Source organism: Hydra vulgaris, chromosome 03 (genome assembly GCF_038396675.1).
Source record: "Hydra vulgaris chromosome 03, alternate assembly HydraT2T_AEP".
Classification (NCBI taxonomy): domain Eukaryota; kingdom Metazoa; phylum Cnidaria; class Hydrozoa; order Anthoathecata; family Hydridae; genus Hydra; species Hydra vulgaris.
The window spans coordinates 53112501-53132466 of NC_088922.1; the positions used below are offsets into that span (position 1 = coordinate 53112501).

The window sequence follows — 19966 nt, forward strand, 5'->3', positions numbered from 1 at the left end:
AGGCTTGATATATTTATGTATGTGTATATATATATATATATATATATATATATATATATATATATATACATATATATACATATTTATATTCATTTATATATATACATACATATATATACATATTTATATTTATATATATATACATATATATACATATATATATATATATATATATATATATATATATATATATATATATATATATATATATATATATATATATATATATATATATATATATATATATATATATATATATATATATATATATATATATATACAATATACATATTTATATTCTTTGCGTTTTTTTGTTTCAAAGATTTTTACTAACATTTACAAGCGTTTTTTTAACGAACAAGACTTGTGTTGACTTGTATGTTGATTTGCCTTTATTTTCTGGCATCCGGTCAAATATTATTATAAACAAACAAAAACCATTTATAATATCGTTTGGAAAAAACAGCTCTGAAGTTTGGAAACACTTTTTATTGGAAAATAAAGGCAAATTAACATACAAGTGCAAACATTGTTCAGTTGAACTTAAACTCCATTCATCAACTTCAAGTTTCTTGTATCATTTAGAGCACAAACATAAAATTTATTTGACAAAAGTTATTTCAGAGAAGTCTAAAAATATACAGCCAAGTATTGCTACCTATTGTAATAATATAGGTAGCAAAGCTGAAGATGTATTAGCTCGTTTAGCTGCTGTTGATCGTATCCCTTTTGCAACTTTGGCCAATAGCAAAGATATTAAAAATGGCTGGAAAGCTCAAGGACTTAAAATCCCTGATGATCGACATGCTATAAAGACAATTGTTATGAACTACGCAAACTCAATTAAGTTAAAAGTTGTTCAAGAGCTTCAGCAAAAAAAATTAAAAGGAGAAAGGTTTTCAATTTCTCTTGATGAGTGGACTTCTGGTAAAACTAGAAGGTATTTATGTCTCAATGTACATTATTCAGACAAATGTCACTATGGTCTTGGAATGATTAGAATAAATGGTTCGTTGCCTTCAGAAAGAGCTGTTAATATTGTTATTGAGAAATTAAATGAATTTGGCTTAAATTTGATCAATGATGTTTTTGGATGTGTTACTGACGGTGCATCAGTAATGAAAAAAATGGGACGGGAAATGGGAGTTATACACCAACTTTGCTACTGCCATGGAATTCATCCTGCTGTATATGATATTCTTTGTAAGAAAAAATGCTTAGAAATAGAAACAACTCAAGAAGAAATAATGACTGATGAGATTGAAAATGAAACATCTGATTCCGACCCTGATGATGAAAACAACACTGAAGAATGCTGGAATGAGGAAAGTAATAGCTTTGTTTCACAGGAAATCCAGTTTAATGAGGACTATGGCATTATCATATCGAAGGTTCGTAAAATAGTCAAACTTTTTAGAAAATCTCCACTTAAAAATGATTCCCTTCAAAGTATTTGTGGAACAGATTTAGGAAAAGAACTCAAGGCTACTTTGGATACTAAAACAAGATGGAATTCGCTAATAAGTATGCTGAAACAATTCTTAAAATTAAAAAATGTTATTGCAAAGGCTCTTGTTGATATATCTAGAACAGATTAAATTTTAAAAGAAGAAGAAATAAAACACATTTCTGATATTGTTCAAGCTCTACATGTTGTAGAGTTAAGTGTTATGGAACTAGGGAAAAGAGACTGTGATCTGATAAAATCTGATAAAATTATTTTGTTTTTACTACAAAATCTTAAAGAACAAAATACTAACATTGGTCAAAAATTATATTACTATTGTCTTGGAGAGAATTGTTGAAAGAAGAAATTGTAATATTGCTGGTTTACTGTGCTTTTTACATAACCCAGCTGACTATAAATCAGACTCAGAATTTCCAGATAATCTTTTGAAATACCCACATAAAAATAAAATTGCTAAAACTGCTAGAGAAATATACCTACGTTTATTTCTACATGAGGAAGTAGAAGCAGCATATCAGCCTGAGTTAGAGTACACTTGTAATGAATAACCATTAAGAAAAAAAACTAAAGCTGAAGAATTAGCAGAAATAATAGCTAATACAGCTTCAGCAGCAGGAAAAACTAAAGGGATAACTTTTAAATCTTCTCCTCAAGAAGTTTTGACATGCATTAAACGTGAAATTGCAGTTCTCGAAAGCACTGGAAACAGGCCAAGTTCTTTAGAAAAGATTTATAATGCCATGCTAAGTCTTCCCCCGTCTTCTATAGAAGCAGAAAGAAGTTTTAGTGCAGCTGGTTTATTTGTTACTAATTTAAGAACTAGCTTAAACGATGATACTGTTGATAATTTATGTTTTTTAAGATCATATCTGATTAAAAGAGAAATAAAATCATAAAAAATATAAATTACTTTTTATTAAGTTATAAACACATTTTTTCTAAAATTAATAGAAAATTAATCGATTAATCAATTAATTTTTCGAAATTTAATCGTTAATCGATTAATGTAAAATACCGATTAATTTACCAGCCCTAAATGGAATTACTAAAGTATCAGCCAAATCTATTGCTGCTGAAATTGATACTTAGGAATTCATATTTGGAGCTGTTATTTAGCACGATATATTGAACAAAATAAACTACATAAACAAAATTATGCAGTCAAGTTTATCTAATGTCAAAATTTCTATAGAAGCATTAAAATACCCTGCAGCATTTTTGGAATCCAGTTACAATCAGACTAAATTTGATGAGTACATTACAATCTCAGTGGGCAAGAATTGTCCAGGGGACATCTGCGGGATGTCCAGTTGTCCTCTGGACAACTTGGATAGCACAAGTTTTGGCAAAAATTTTGAATCTAACATTTAAACTTACCGATCTGCCAGCTGAAAGAGTCAGTAAAATAAAAATTCCTAATTCTAGATCAAAGTTCAAGTAAAAACTTTTTTACTTTTCAGATTACTTCTATTGAGAGCAAAAAAAACTAAGTCATTAAATATGAGGGAGACTTAAATTTGCTCAAATGATAGCCAGACGATTGCCACTTCCAAACAAATAAAAATTGTCTAATTTAAGTATCTATAAAGTTTCGAATTTTCAATAATTATAATTCTTACTTGAAAATGCGATTCTACTTTTGTTCCTTATAGGCATAAAAAATGTGCAGCTATGATGCAGTGGTTACAGCATTTGCTTTATAAGCAAGAGATCCAGGGTTCAAGTCAAGCTCTGAACATATTTAGCACCATCGGTAAGGAAGAAGCCGTGAACCTTTTTTTATAGAGTAATAAAGAATTAGGGCAGCAATTTTTTTTTTGCACACACCAAGATATATTAAAAGGAAAAGCAACTTTATCCTTGATCAAATATATTTTGAGTATGAGAAACCATATCTTATTGCAATGGAACCTGTCCTTGAGGAGAATTAAAGAAGTCTCGAAATGATTCTATTACTGCTTTTGCATCACAAGAATAATTATTTGAGCCTAATTGTTTTTGTAAAGTTGTTATCCCTTGGTAATCTGAAACATTGCTTTGCCATTCTCCAGCTTGCAGTCCAGAGGATTTTTTGCAATCCACAAATCTTAAAGGGCAATATTAATTTAAAGGTTCCAACTGACAACCATGCATAAGGTAACTATGCAGAGCAGTTGCAGCTTTAGTAACATTAATTACAGTTATTAATTTGCAATAATTGGTTTGCAAAAAATTCTGCATCTTGCTGCCAGAATCCCAAAAGTATTTTCTATTTTCTTCGTGCACATGACAATCTATAACTATATATTCTTTCTTTTTAAGGCAATATTTCCTTAGCATATGGTTTCATTAAATAGTTTTTGAGAGGAAATGCCTCATCTTCAATAAGAACATAAGGCAGTTTTATGTTTGAACCATTTGGCTTTATAGTTTGCATTGCAAAGAGTCATCAAAACAATTGAGTAAGATTTTTTCTAACTAAAGCAGAATCTGATCTTGTAGGGGTTTGCATAACAATATGCTTCCCATATATAGCCCCTATGCAATTAAAGAAGTTCCAATTCTTCTCAATTAGAGAAGCTCCAATTCTTCGTTTCCAATAGTTTTCGCTTTTTGGATAGCTAATATATTCTTTAGCCAGAAAAATAGTTCATATAGCAATAGAGGTTTTGTTTATTATTCTTCCTACGGAAGTCAGACTTATTTGAAACATACCAACTAAATCTATTTGTGAAGTGCCTCCAAAAATTTATCTCAAAGTGACTATTAATTGTTCACTAGCACTGATTATTTTACGTCTGAGAGAAGATTTTGTAATCACTGGTGCTTTTGATTTTCAAATAATACAATAATAACTAATAATAACGCCACCATTTTTTTTATTTAACTATCATTATTTAAAAACAAAAGTTAAAGTGATACGTATGAGTGGAAATAAATAAATCCTAACCATTCTGTATGAATAACTGTCTTTTCCTATCCCTTTCCCTTTCCCGTAGTTAAACAGATGAGTGGAAACTGACCTTAAATTGTTGTGTTATTGAAAAAAGTTGGTAAAAAAGATGCTTGCTAGATTGATTAAAAAATTTAGCTGTTGTATGTTCAGAATTGGAAAAAAACTGTAAAATATTGTCCAATACAGAAAGCTGTTATTAAGAGAATTCACAAAAACCTAGTCTCCAAATTATCTTAGAAAGAATCTTTAAATGTTGACAGAAATGGTTTAAAAAGATATTATTTTGAAAAAGTAAATCACTGTTTTATTCCTTTAAAGAGCCAGTAAAATTAGAATTTTTAGCTGTTGTTGACTTCAAATACTTCAATTGATTGATTTAGTTTTCAACAATCAACCAATCTCCATATATTAGTAATACTATAAAATCTATTGATGATGAACCTAATTATATTGGTTATCTTGAAGCCACTTCATAAATTTCTTTATTTGTTTAAAAATTAACTCTAAAATTAAAATTAATGTTTCTTATGTTGTTCCTGTTGCTAAAATAGACTTATGTTATGCTTGTGTGTTGAATTGTTCGAAATTTCTAAATTATGAGAGTTAAGGAGGAAGAGAGTGTATGGTTTTATTTCAGATGAAAAAGCAATTACAACGATGTGATAATGGTTGGAGGTTGGCTGCAAGAGCAGCTCCAACTATGTTTACGATGCGTTTTTGCATCTTGTCTAAAAGAGCAAGGGAATCATTAGGATATCTGCCCCAGATATGGCAACAGTATTCCATACAAGGACGGATTTGAGATTTATAGAGATAAAGAATAGAATCTGGAGTAAGAAAGTGTCGAGCTCGATAAAGAGATGCGACCTTAGCAGATGCTAATTTTGCAACGGATTTGATATATAGTTTCCAAGAAAAGTAAGAGTTAATCCGAGAAGATGAAGGGTAGATGACACTAGAAGATGAAGGGTAGATGACAAATATTGGAAGATCTAGGTTATTGCAATAACGATTGACTGAAAAAAGTTGAGTTTTATCTGGATTAAAGTTCACCAGCCACTGTGAGCACTATGCTGTAGCAGAAGTGAATCCTTTTCAAGCTCAAATGCCCCCTCCAAACAATCAGAGAGTGCTGGCTTCTTATTAAGACAAGAATAAATGTTAGTATATATATATATATATATATATATATATATATATATATATATATATATATATATATATATATATATATATATATATATATATATATATATATATACATTGACTATCTTATAGTCTGTTGCCAGAATGGAGTGCCGCTACATCAACTAAGAGTTGGGGCTACGGCAACAATTGTTTTTTTTATTATTCATTGTATTTTTCTTCTTTTTCTAAAAAACTGTATGCTATAAGGATAAGCAAAAAGAGTAAGCAATCTGATTTACGTAGTATATAATATATATATATATACAACCCTCGGAATTAAGAAAAATGAGGTGGAGACAAAGGGTTATCATAAAACAGAATCTAGGTTGGGGACTTTTTGCCGACCTCAAACACTTTAAGGTTGGCAGTTAGATTGGCATAACCGAATGCCGACCCTAATTCCAAGGGCTGAATATACTTATAAATATTGTTTATAAACATTGGAGTAATTTACATTTATCTTACCTTTTTCTTTTTGTAGATCCTCCAGAATTATCTTCAAAATCTGAAGTATAATTCATTATATTAACCCTATAAATATAGGAAAGATAAATTAAGTTAAATTTTATCATCTTTTAAAAAGGTTTTTTATAATTGTATTATAAATTTAATATAATAAATAAAAACCACATATGTAATATTAATTTTTTTTTGCTATTTTTCAAATGTACTAACAAAATTTTATTATTAGAAATATATGGTTTAAGTACAATACTTTTGAAGTTAACATTACAAAAGTACTGTACTTCAACCATACTTCAATACTTTTGAAGTTAACATTGCAAAAGTACTGTACTTCAAACATACTTCAATACTTTTGAAGTTAACGTTACTAAAGGATTGTACTTCAACCATACATTTCTCATTATAGATTACAAAAAAATACATTTATTAACTAAAAATAAAAAGGTGCATTTTTTCAAGATTCTTTGTTAAAAATTTTTTTTTTTTTTTTTATGTTTTTAGGTAATAATTATTATTATTTTTGAAGTTTTTACATAATTTCGCTCTATTAGATATTCATCATGACAACCGGTTCTCATTGACATGATCTTACTGTTGTTATTGGAGTAGCCGTGTTCAAATAATTTTACGTGCTTAAAAGCCATTTTTTTTAAATCATAGGGTGGAATGCGAGAAGCGAACCTGAGTCAAGTTCAACTTGAACATTACATTGTAACCAATAGCGGCAGAGTATGGGTTTTTTCCTTCAAAAAATACTCTGTCGCTAGTGATTACAAAGTAAAGTTCAAGTCGAACTTGACTTAAGTTCGCTTCATGCATTCCACCCTTAGTGGGCAAGACACTTTGTCCGTAAAGTCTTGCCTTCTAAAATTTCATTATTTGTTTATATATTGCCTTCTAAAATTTCATTATTTGTTTATTTATTTATTGCCATTAAATTCAAAAACCACATTCGTTTTTAAGTAACATCGATGGTTTTTATTTATAACTAATTTCATGTTGTCGAAAACAGAATTCTCGAATTCTAGAAACGCAAATTTCGGTATCAATATATTCTAAAAATGTAAGGATAATTACAAAGCATATAGCACTTTTCATACTTTGAAAGGTATTTAGTAATAGGATATTACTGAAAAAAAAAAGAAACAATACAATTCTTACTAGAAATGTTTTGTTTCTTTTTTACAAACTTACAATTGCAATACAATTTTTTATTATAAACGTTTTCCTTTAGATTAGGAGTACTCTGATCGCAATTTTCTTGAGTGCACACTTTCATCTTTTCTGACTAAAGACCGAAAATAATCTCCCATCGTAGCAGTATCCCATTATCCTTGATATCTAATTTTCATTCTTGAAATTTTCTAATGAAGTCTCTCGCTATGATTATCATGAATGCTACATAAAAATCTTTCTGGTCATACGACAACCGAATTACTTAAATTTTTAAATATGCTTCGCAACGAGTTGTTTGCAATTTTGCAGTGTGTTATGAATTCATAAATTACATCACAAAATGCACACTAGGTTTCTTTTTAAACTTTTATCTTTGCTCTTTTGAGTTTTTCTAACTTCAACATTGTTTTTATCTGCCGTCCAATAAATAGGGGAAGGCGGGGCAAGATGGCGAACGTTTTGAAAGCCCTAAGTTATAGCAAAACTGTCAGTCATGAAGCAGTAATACTTTGTCAGTATGTTTATGTTATCGAAATGATTAATTTCCGGCATGAATTTTCAGTTTGCAAGTAAAAAAATTTGAAATAAAATTTAAAATAAAAAATTCATAAATATGTCATCTGGTCACATCACCGGGGCAAGAAGACTTATTACGCAATTTCTGATCGAAAATTATATAAAAATTTAAAAACTACTAATTAATCTAACTAAAGAAACACAAAATAAACATGCGTTGCAAAAAAATATTCCTAAAAAAGTTACACCCGATGGATCATTCATTATAAATAACCGAAAGCATGGTATTTTTTTAAGCGCAAAAAAGTAAACTTTGGCGTATAAAATTGCGCTGATAATATTAAAAAAAAAAACATTGGTGTTTTAAAATAAAAGATGTAAATATAATTTCATTTGAACTCATTTTTAAGTTTTTTTGTTGAATTGCTATATGAAAAGCCATCTTGCCCCATTCGCCATCCTACCCCGTTTTCCCATATACAACCGTTGCACAGTGAGTCAAAATCCATAAAAAACGGCAAAAAAAAACCCATAATAAAAGTATTGCTGGAAATTAATTAATTTAATTATAATGTTACTAAATACCACTAAAAGTCAATAATTAACTTTTTTGTGAACAATTTTCAAGATTTCACCAATTTATACGCTTTTTCTGAGACTTATTTATTTTATTTTATTTATCGGAAAACTCGTTCAAAAAAATCTAGCTTTTGTGTCACTCTTTTAAGATTGACATGGGTAAAAACAGTTCAAAATTTAATTTGAAGTCATATGTTTAAGATGTTTGGCAACTACTAACAACATTTTTGACAATAAATTTTGTTTTTAGTTTTTCATTACTGAGATCTCAAAAATGTGTCATAAATTGATTTTTTTAAATTAGTTTAATTATGAGTTTAGTTTAAAAACTAAACGATTCCACTAGATTCCATGGTAGTATTAATATTTTCCCATTAATAGGTATATATGAAAGCAGAAAAAATAAAAATCATTTGTCCAAACTTGCCCCAATTAAAATAAGACCTTTCAAATACTTCGGTTTTTTTGTTGTTTTTTTTTCGTTTTTAATTAAAACTTGCCGTATAAAGTAGCGAATATTAGTTCATTGCTTTCATTCATTACACAAATTATACATTTAGTTTCTATGAGTAAAAAAACTCATGCTCATGCAGATGGTGCTAATTATCAAACCTCAAAAACCAATATATGCAACGTTTGATGGCATAGTGCACGTTTTAAAATTAAAACTTGTGTATAAAATAACTTAAAATAGTTCATTGCTTACATTCAACATGAAAAGAATACATTTAGTTCATATAATTCAAGAATTAGGAATTAATCATGATAACTTATTCGAGGCTCTTCTGCGTGAGTTTTGTAGACTGGAGGGTCTATACTATGAAAGTATTGAAAAACCTGAAATGATAAATCTAAAGAAAACTCTAATAATATTTAAATGTAAATTCCAATCAAAGTTGCGGAAGTATGCAAAAACCTTCTCTAGACTTTTAGAACACGAGCGAACTTGGTTGAACAAAGATATTACTGTTAACAAAAAAAATGTTGCATCAGGTTCAGGTAGAAAGTGCAAGAACTGGGAAGATTTAGGTGATAGAAGCAGAAGATCTAAGGTATTAATAAATTAAATTCAACCCAGTTAAAAAAATAGTTTACAAGCTTAAATATTAAATATTATCTTGTTTAAGGTTGCCAAATTGGCTGAACATCCTGCTGAAGCATTGGCATTAGCTTCAATAAAGAAAGCCACTAGAGATCCTAGCAAAAAAGGCTTCGTTGATCTTGTGAAAAGTGCTACAAACTCTGAAAAAGATAAAATCAAAAAGATAAATTTTCCGATAAAAATGAAAATCGAAGATGCCTTGAGCTTAAAAATTCAGTGTGACCTTTCTGATGAACAGTATCAAATGATTAGAAATTCATCGATAATACATAATTACAGATATTTCCTTCATGAAATTAAGACACAAATGTTATCCTGAGGGTTTAATTGTGACAGAAACATCTGCTTCAATTTCTCTACAGGGTATGTTTAATCATACTCTGACAAGGATATTAACTTTTACGGAATGCCAAGACTCTATGAGAATGTTTGCTGAAATTGGGGGGAGGTTTAAGGTCTACTTTATTTTAAAAGTGGTTTTGATGGTGCCTCCAGTCAAAGTGTCTATAAACAAAAATACACTGATACAAATATTGGTGAAGCCCAAGTTAATGAACAAAGTCTTTTCCAGACAGCTGTTGTTCCACTTAAATTAACCATCATGAACAAAAATGTATGGTTAAATAAAAAGCCCTCTAGTACACATTACTGTAGACCCCTCCATCTCCAATATCAAAAAGAAACGAAAGAATTAATAAGAAATGAATATGAACTTTTAAAAGCAGAAATAAATAGACTAGTCAAGTTTGAAGTAAAGTTAGAAGTAGAGCTTCCTCTAAACCAAAACTCAAACCGGATACGACTATCACATTTAAGTTCAAACTAGATTTAACCATGTTTGATGGTAAAGTGGTTAATGCCCTCACTAACACTCTGTCCTCGCAATCATGTAATATTTGCGGAGCTAAGCCCAGTGAACTTAATAACCCAGCATTGATCAGATCTAAACCAATCAATGAAAAAGCTTTATCTTTGGGTCTTTCTACTCTGCATTGCTGGCTCAGATGTTTTGAATATATTTTACATTTAGGATATAAATTAGACATTAAAAAATACTTTGCCAAATCCCCTGCTGAAAAAGCATTAGTAAAAAGTAAAAAAACGAACATTCAACTGAGGTTTAGAGAAGAGCTAAGTCTTATAGTTGATATGTCCAAACAGAGTTTTGGCAACACTAACGATGGAAACACTGCCAGAAGAGCATTTAAAAATGCTGAAACTTTCGCTGATATAACGGGAGTGGCAGTAGATGTAATTATTAGATTGAGGACAATCCTAATAGCAGTATGTTCCTGTTATGAGTTGAACTCTGAAAGTTTTGGCCAGTATTGCTATGAAACTACAGCTCTTATACTCAAAAACTATTGCTGGTATGTGATTCCCCCAACTGTTCATAAACTCTTGGAACATGGTGTGCAGATATCTGAGGCATTAGAACTGCCAATTGGTTACTTCTCTGAAGAGTCACAAGAGGCTCTAAATAAAGAAATTTGCAAAGCTAGATTAAACCATACAGCCAAGATATCTAGAAAGAATGTTATGAAAAACCAGTACCAATACTTGTTGATTAGAAGTGATCCTGTAATATCAAACACTTGTTTTAAAAAATACAAGGTTGAAAATGGAAAAACACTTCCCCCTGAAGTTTTATCTTTGTAAATGCCGTAATAATGAAATAAAGCCTTTTTATTAGTATTAGGTTTTCTTTTTTTGTTTTCTTGAAAGAAAAATTAGATAAGATAAATATTTATTTTGTTTTTAATATATTTTAATATTATATAATATTAAAATATTTTTCGAACCAGTTTTCCTTTTTAATTAATAAATGTTTTGGTTTGAGGAATTTAATTATTTTAAATTAAGTCAGTCATTGTGCGCGTAAATGTCTCTAACGCGTAAACGCGTAAGTAGTACGAGCCTTAGGCACAAGGAATATTTAGATTAAAAAATATGTGGTATTCTTTTATATGGTATTTTGGATCAAGGAAATCGATTTTTTTATTTAGGTTATATTTTACGCGCGTAAAGACAGTTACACGCGTATGCGCGCACCTTACGCGTCATAGGTACGCGTAAAAATTGTTTTAATGGAAAATTTAAATTTTTTGACCCAAAATACGATAATATTGATGTATCACATAATTATATATGATAGTTATATAATTTCTGCCGTTTTTCACCTTTCTGACTCACTGTGCGTTGATCTCTGCCTCAGATAGTTTTCGAAACATCAAGACAAATTTATTTTAAAGCTCCAAATCTAAAGTTTTTACAATTCGTTTTATTGTTTGATTTGAAGAAGGGGTAATAAAACATTGTTGGAATCTACTAGAAGCTGGTTGAGAACATTGAATCATCGTGTCTTGTAGTTCCACTCGTAGGGGCCAATAAACTTTCTTGTAATGATGATCATCAGCACTGCAAAGGAAACATGAATACTTTGTGCAAGAGCAGATTCAGTATTTTTTAGTGCTTGAGGTAAATAACTTTCAGATAAGTTCTAAACTCCAAACTTTTTTATGGCCATACTTACATCATTTAAGAATGCTTTGCCGAAAATTGCACTGATTAGAGCCTGAAAACAATAATTCCCTAAATAGTAGGTATCATCCGCCCAAATGAGCAGGAAAATAATTTTTCGAAAGAAAAAATTTTTACTTTCATTAATAAAACTCAAATGTGCATCTATATTTAAAGTTTGTTCTAAAAATCATTAAGCGTTCAAAAGTTATAGTCATTTAAAGTTTAGAGCCCCCTTAAAACGAGGGGTTTGTAAATTTAAACTGGGTATAATTTCTAAACAAAATAATATTTTTCAAAAAAAATTTAGAACCTTAAAGATATTACCACCTTATTTAGGATATCAGAGTTTATATTTAAAAAAACTGATTCCCCAAATTTGGGCTGTTGATGCCTACTTTTTATGGTCTTTTGTTCCCAGACTCTAACCAGCTTAATTTTTGGCCAATCATCCTTAAATGACTAAAGTATGAAAATACTAAAGTTTGGAGTTTAGAACTTACCTGGAAGCTACATAACTCAAATATCAAAGTATCCTAGATTCGTTCCTTTTGCGCATACCCTTTACGAGTCATGCAAGTAAACAAGCATCTTGAAATCACCAAAAACATCCCACCTTGAGTTTAGAATAAAAAATGTCACGAAATTCTTATATATTATCATAGTCTTCTTTCTTTTGTACCAAGTGAGCAAAAAGCAAAAAAAGATATTCATTTCTATTATAGAGCAACACTTCTTAATAGTCGCTATTGTGCAGAATCATGCTCGATTCTAAGAAAAGTAAATAAACCAGTCATATCATAGATAATTACCCAATTCATAGTAAAGTTCTTTATACTGTCTCCCTTTAGCTTTTCTGTAAATCGTTGTACCAATTATATAATAGCAACAGTCATCGTGATGGTTCTTTGGCTTTTTTTAAACTCTGGGTACAGCAAAAGCCATTGTCTTTCTTTTATCTCGTAACTATCCTGCTATAGTATTTTGGAAGATATCACGTATCACATAATGGTAGATTTGTGACACCCTCTAGTGGCTATTACGAAGAAAAAAAAACATACACAAATATGTGTATAATACGTATTAGATACGTATTTAGAGTAGCTTAAAATGTTTTTAAAACAAATTATATTAGTCTTGAGCGTAAATCTTAAATGCGTATGACAACAGGTATGCAAAAAAATTTTATACGTTTTATTAAAGATTTCACGACGCAGAAACGAAAGAATTCCTATTTAAAGTACCTATTAATAAGATATTTTTCTATCTACAATACTTGTAACCCACTACATTTTTTTCGTTACCCAAGCCTAGGCTGTAAAAGAAGCACACTAAAAACCTCCAAAAGTCCTTGGTAACGACGTTCTTGAATCAAGGATATGGACTTTCTGAGACATTCTGCATCTCATTTTGGCGTAATTCTTTATGAGAGTCTGAGGAAGACAGCTCTGGAAAAAGATCTTGGAGGTATTGAAATGCTGCTGACTCCTTGTCAAGAGCAGTAACAAGTTGCTCATGAGGCCTAACTTGATGCGCAGCGGTGGCACAAGCTCTTTATGAGGTTCTATCAGCGGCTCCAACTTCACTTGCTCTTCCCAGAGAGACGGGTAGTTGTTTCCATTTTGAAGCAACATGGCTTTGAGGCTCCGGGATGAAATGTCTATAAATAGACGCCATTCAATAATATATTATATGCAATACATATAGCCTGGAATAGACAGGCAACATCGTTGCAGAATTTATTCACTTGTAATTTATTTATAGTTGACACATACGGTTGTTACAAGGATAGCTCTATAATTGGTTAATTTAATCAACTGACACTTATCCTTCAAAAATAAATATCTTTATAAATGTAAATTGTAAGATAACCGATGAATACATTAATAATAATATTTATAAAAAGGCATTTAGAGTGGCAAAAACTAGCAAAAATGTAAAGATTTCAATTTACTCTAGTCTATTTATGTATCCAACATCTTTAATAAAAACCATGCATAATTTGCATGGGCATTGTTAGGGAATCCAGTTTGTTATTTTAAGATTAAATTCCTTCAAAGATGAAGATGTTTTACAATCATTCGGGAATAGTTTCCAAATTTTAGGTCCTAGAAACGGTAGAGATTTCAATCCATATTTTGTTGTGCAAATATTGGTAGAGTTTATCTTTTCATTTCTCAGATTTGAAAGCAGTGGTAGCGCACTTGCCTCAGAAACAAAGAATCCAAGGTTCAAACCCCACCTTTGGGCAAGTTTTTCAACATCGTTTTGGAAGAAGGCGTGAACTTCTGATCAAATGCTCATTCGCGGTGTACTGTGATAACCCTTTAAGGACTTCTTGGGGGACCTGAATAAATTTTAAAAAAAAAAAAAAAAGATTTGATTTGAGAAACTTAATAACTTCATTCATACATATAGACGTAATTTGTAATTTTACTTTGAAAATCTCAGTGACTAAACAATGCAAGTTTTTTTGGTGCATAGTTAAAGTACCGCTGTTTAGTAAGAGAGTTTCAAATGGAGATTCGTATTCTCTATAGATAGTTCTTAAAGCTCTCTCACAGATTTAATTTATGCGCTTTTTTAGTTTCTTACTGTTAAACATCCATATAAGTGAGCAGTATGTGAAGTTTAAAGTTATAAATGCAGAAAGTTTAATTTTACGCTGTTTGAAAGACATATATAATGCGATTTTTGAATGTGCGTTTACTTTTCTGCTGGCATATTTGCATAAAGTGCTCACACCCAGCTAGCACACATACATTGATAAAACGTTAGAACAATGTTGTGCGTTGCGTTGGCCCAACATCGACCGCCAACGTTGTTTTTATATCATTTTGGTTACAAATGCGACGTCGCCAACAACCAAAAAACAACGTTGGTTCAACGTTGTATTTTAAGTCGGCATTGCGTAATGTTTTACTTTGATTCAACGTTGTACTTTACGTTAGCACAACGTTGTATTTTACGTTGGCAGAGCGTTGTATTTTACGTTGGTAAAACGTTGTATTTTACGTTGGTAAAACGTTGTATTTTAAGTTGATTCAACGTTATATTTTACGTTTCCTCAACTTTATATTTACCTTTTATCGGAACCGAATTTATTTTTTTTCATGTTATGCGTATACATTTAAACATAAAATATTATGTATTTATACACGTGTATAATCGTATATATATGTATAAATGCATTTATATATACGCATTTCCGCCATTTTGATGCTGAGTTAACAATTTTTACTACATGTAATTATTCTTATTATTTTGCATCTGATTAAAAAGACATTATTTATTTTTGTTTTGCTTGTGGCTTGATATTTCATTACATAAAAAAGAGAAAAATATATAAGCAAATATATTTCCATGATGAACTGAAATATGTAAATGAAAAATAATTCTCATAAATTACACAAATGTATATTTGAATATCCGCCTTTTCTCTATGCAAACGTAACGTTAATCCACTGTATAAAATCCAACGTTGTTCCAATGTATGTATATACATCAAATCAACGGCGGGTGAATAACATTGGATCAACGTTGGGTTTAGATCGTAAAAAAAATCAACTTTTTGCGATATTTTTACATACATTAATTCAGCGTTGGTTTATACACATTAAATCAACGTCGGTTTAATAACATTGGATCAACGTTGGGTTTACATCGTAAAAACAATCAATTTTTTGCGATGTTTTTACATACGTTGAGCCAATGTAAATGAGCCAGCTGTTTTTAGTTCCATCGGTATTAATTTCATCATTAAACAAATGACATTGGATCAACGTTGGTTTTGCATTGGAAAAAACAGCCGACGTTTACGATGGTTTTACATACGTTGGCCCAACTTAAGTGTGCTAGCTGGGGCATGCTCTTCGAAGGAAAGTTTAAGTTTTATTATAACATTTTCGGATGTTTTAATTGTTAAATTAGAAATAGTAACTTTTAGGTTACCATGTTTGCTAATGATAAGGTGATATTTTTTAGGACTTGCCTTCAATCCATTATTTTCGAACCTTGCGGAAATCCGTATAGATTATTAGTGTAACAGCTAAATTTATCATTTATTCTTACTCTATGTTTTCTATTCATTAGGTAGGAAGACATTAAAGGAAAACATTATACTGTTTCAATTAAAACCATAGGCATCTAGTTTGGCGATTAGTAACGCATGGGTTATGCAATCAAAGGCTTCAGAGAGATCAGTTAGTATAACGGCAAAGCATCCGTTGTGATATAAGGCTTTTCTTCATTTTTCGGTCATTGCAATCAAACATTGTGTAGCGCAATAACCTTTACGAAAACCGTATTGATATCTAGATAAAATTGTTTCAAAGAAGCTAGCTGTATACTCATACATACATCTTTCATATACGTTAGATAGGTTGGATAGAATACTGATTGGCTTGAAGTTGCTTTTATCTGTTTTGATGATTTTTTTAAGTATTGGAGTAATATCAGTGTATTTTAATAGGACTGTAAAAATGTTGCTTGAAATAGTGTAGTTTTAGTCTTTACATATAAAGTCAGAAAAAAAAATTATTTTATCTTTGATTATTCTAGGTATATCGTCCTTTTGTTGTGCTTTAGATTTATTTAGTTTAGAAATATGCTTAGATATCTTTTTAAAGGTTGTATGTTGGAAAGTAAAGGGTATTGAATTTCTTATTAAATTTTTAATCGCAATAATACTTCGATGTGATTTGTATTTGAACATTGAATTTTCTATGGGGTCATGGATAAACGTTTCCATAGTTTCAGGGATCAGTTTGATGCACAACTGCAGTATAGTGTCTTTATAATATAATGTCTTTATATAAGAAGCACAACCCATCACGCTGTCTGAAGAAGTTGGAGAATCTTTAATGCCGCTTTTTCTGATCCGTGACTTGTAAGCTATCATCAAACAAGTTCCATTATTTGAACCTGGATATCAGAAGCTTAGCATTCGATTTGGTAAACCCGAGGGCTCTAATTAAATCATTCTCGCATTTCTGGCTAGAGCTTTCTATCCCCAAACTCATCTGCGGAATTGTAGTCCATATTTCCAGTATCTGCCTCTCTATGCGATTTGCTGTTGTCTCCTGAAGATAGCCGATGCCGCCAACGAGGAGTCGGAACAGGCAGATCGGGCCTGTGTGGTATTGGGGCGATGGAAGAAGGTATGTCCTAATAAACTATCTGAGGGGCATTTTTGACGGTGCGAAGCTTTTTAGGGTTTACCATGCAGAAGTAGCAGTTGCTTGAATGGTCCGTCGGCTCTCGCCAAATTCATGGGATAGCAAACTTCATGGCTCGCTTCTCTCTTCTGTACCAACCTGTAGTATAGCACATAATAATACATAAGAATTATAACAATTTGAGGACAGGAAATTTCAAAATATGGAATGATTTTAAGGTGGAACGTATTTACCTACAGTAAACAACTTATGACAAAACTTTGTAAATTACAACTCCTTAAAATGAACTAGATCTAAAGCATTGAAAATAAATTAAAACACATCTAAGCGAGAAGCAACTATTCAGTTTACCTTCAAGTGTTTTCTTGCAATATTCGCATGTGAAATGTGGTACCCAAGAATTATCTTGGTTCCCGACCGGCACCCCGAAATATGCATTGGAGGCCTCGCATATTATATGACTTGCTTCCAAGGAATACTTTTTCGCTCTTGTCTTTATCAATTGTCCGCATTTGTAGCAGAATGAGTCAGCTGGATGCAAGCAACCTTTTGATGATAATAAATAACTTCTTTTCAACTAAGAACTATTATCCTTTCAGTCTGCAATAATACAAATTGGAATCTTGGTTCCAACACCTGTGCTTTTATACTTGTACAGCTACTTTTGGGACGTTCAAGAACGTTCTGTGAGTTTCTCGAATGTTCTGGAGGTTTCATGAACGTTCTAGAGTGCTTAGTAAAATTGTAGAAATGTCTGGACATCCATAGCAGTTCAGGAATATTATAGGAGGAAGCTCGGCATTAAAAGTAAATTGAGAACTGTAGCTTTTATTTACAAGGTTTTTACTTAAGATTAGTACATGTACTATTTGTAAACTTCCGTGAATGTAACAACTATTTCAGAATATATGAATTGAATTGAATTGAGAATTTTCTCGAAAACACGCGATTTTCCAAATTTCATTGTCCCGGTTACGGAAGCAAAGTTTTTCGGGAATAACAGCGATTTCCTTTGTGTCCTAGGCCTAAGGGGTTAGGAAAATACACTTTCAACCCATGAACATTACAAAAGTGCAAATTTGTTACATAGTGTTATTTAAGGGGCCAGCAAACAACCTCGATCTTCTTTATTGATTTAGCCACTTCACTTTTCAAATCGTTTCTGCCACTTTTTGTTTTAAAGTTATACGGATTTGTCTTTTTTTTATTATTATTAATTTTTACTTAGTTCTATATTTTACTTGAAATTATTTTACTTAGTTACTTATTTGACGATTAATAACAACAAAATATTTGTTTTATCATTATATCATAAAATATCGTGTTACTTGGTAATTAACGGGTATTTAAAAATTCTTATAAATGACGGAAGAAAAGTGAAAGTTCATAACCTCACTGGTCATACCGACAAAACGTATGAACTTTAAATAACAACAAAAACAATATTAATAGCAATAAGAAGAAAGAACAATGATTTGAAAACTGTTCATTGTTCATTGTTCTGTTCATTGTTCAAAGAACATTGAACAATGAATAGTTTCTTTTAATAAATTAACTTGAATATTCAATTATAAATATATAAAACTATTTGATGTTTTAAAATTTCACAACCGAAAAACTGAAATTTAACAATTTAATCTTTAATACACTAAGAAAATAAAAGAGAAATGTCAAAATTTGAACAATACTGTTTAATCTTAAATACACTAAGAAAATAAAAGAAAAATTTCAAGATTTGAACAATAACTTCTATGAGCTTAATCAAAATTAATTTTTACTGAAAAAAAACTTCTGAAAAGACTATCCTATCAAATCTAAGTGGCACTGTCAATATAACTATTAATATTTATGCTATTAACTGTGTTTAGCAGTAATGCTATTTACTGCTGCACAACAATGCAAAAATAATTTTTAATAATTACTTTAACTTTCTAAACTTAGTTCTTCTTCAATTAAAGAAATACATTTATTCAAAGTCGAATAAGCTTTTTGAAACTGAGATTTACTATCATGTTCATGAAGATGTGACAACACAACACCAGCAAAGAACTTGAACTCCACTTTTTTAATGACATTACTTGTATTGCAACTGGAAATCTTGTTAAACTGAGATACATTTACTTTTTTTAACTTACTGCGAATATTGCGAAGCATTGAAATATCAGTTATGTGAGAAACAGTATTTTCAATTAAATTAAATAACTTATTTAAGAAACTTAATTCATGATTGGTGTTATTGATATCCTTGATGAGTTCTACAACTATATTCAAAATCTTCTGATTTACCTGTTTTTCTTTTACATAAAGTGTAAGCAAACACAGCATAGATGACTCAGTCGGTTTCTCTAATAGTTTTTCTAAAATAACATCTATTATTGTTTCACTCCAAGGACTGCAAAAAAAATAATTCTTTTCACAATATTTGTTTTGTATTTGTTCGATGCAATCTATTGCAAGTTCTCTTGCATTCAAGTCCTCATGGTACACCAAGTTCTGCAAAGCAATGCACAGTAAATGTAAATCATGAGGCAATAACATAACAGTAATAAAATCATTGTCACATTTTATAATAAATTGAACAAGTTTAGATTTGGAATTGGTTTTAAAATACTCTTTCCAAAAGTATAATAGAGATATTTGAATAATAGTGACCCTATGGTCCATTAAACCACCAATAAATGTAGATTTCATGACTTGTAACGACTTAGGAACTAATATAAGTCTTTCTACACTTTCAATTAATTTCGATAATATAATGATACTAACAGCACTAAGCTCATTGACTAGTGAGTTTTTTTCTGGTATGTTAAATAAATCAAACCTTGTAAATACCTTTGACT

General features: G+C 30.4%; 2 protein-coding genes across 2 annotated transcripts in view; one reads left to right on the forward strand and one right to left on the reverse strand.

Annotated features, from left to right (window-relative positions):
* LOC100203143 (protein FRA10AC1) overlaps window positions 1–6121 on the reverse strand; it is a 36576-nt gene extending 30455 nt beyond the window's left edge. Inside the window, exon 1 of the mRNA XM_065793664.1 lies at window positions 6057–6121. Within this exon, the coding sequence (XP_065649736.1) occupies window positions 6057–6112 (56 nt within the window). The 5' untranslated portion in view covers window positions 6113–6121. The remainder of the gene's footprint in view (window positions 1–6056) is intronic.
* Window positions 6122–8980: 2859 nt separating this feature from the next.
* On the forward strand, window positions 8981–11124 carry LOC136077773 (uncharacterized). Its single transcript, XM_065791951.1, has 2 exons — window positions 8981–9379; window positions 9455–11124. The coding sequence occupies exon 2, from the start codon at window positions 10264–10266 to the stop codon at window positions 11086–11088; it is 825 nt and encodes a 274-aa protein (XP_065648023.1). The 5' UTR covers window positions 8981–9379; window positions 9455–10263; the 3' UTR covers window positions 11089–11124.
* Window positions 11125–19966: the final 8842 nt, after the last annotated feature.

Bases quoted from the DNA above. Each gene is read 5' to 3' on its own strand.
- LOC136077773 (XM_065791951.1), top strand. From the start codon at position 10,264: ATGTTTGATGGTAAAGTGGTTAATGCCCTCACTAACACTCTGTCCTCG.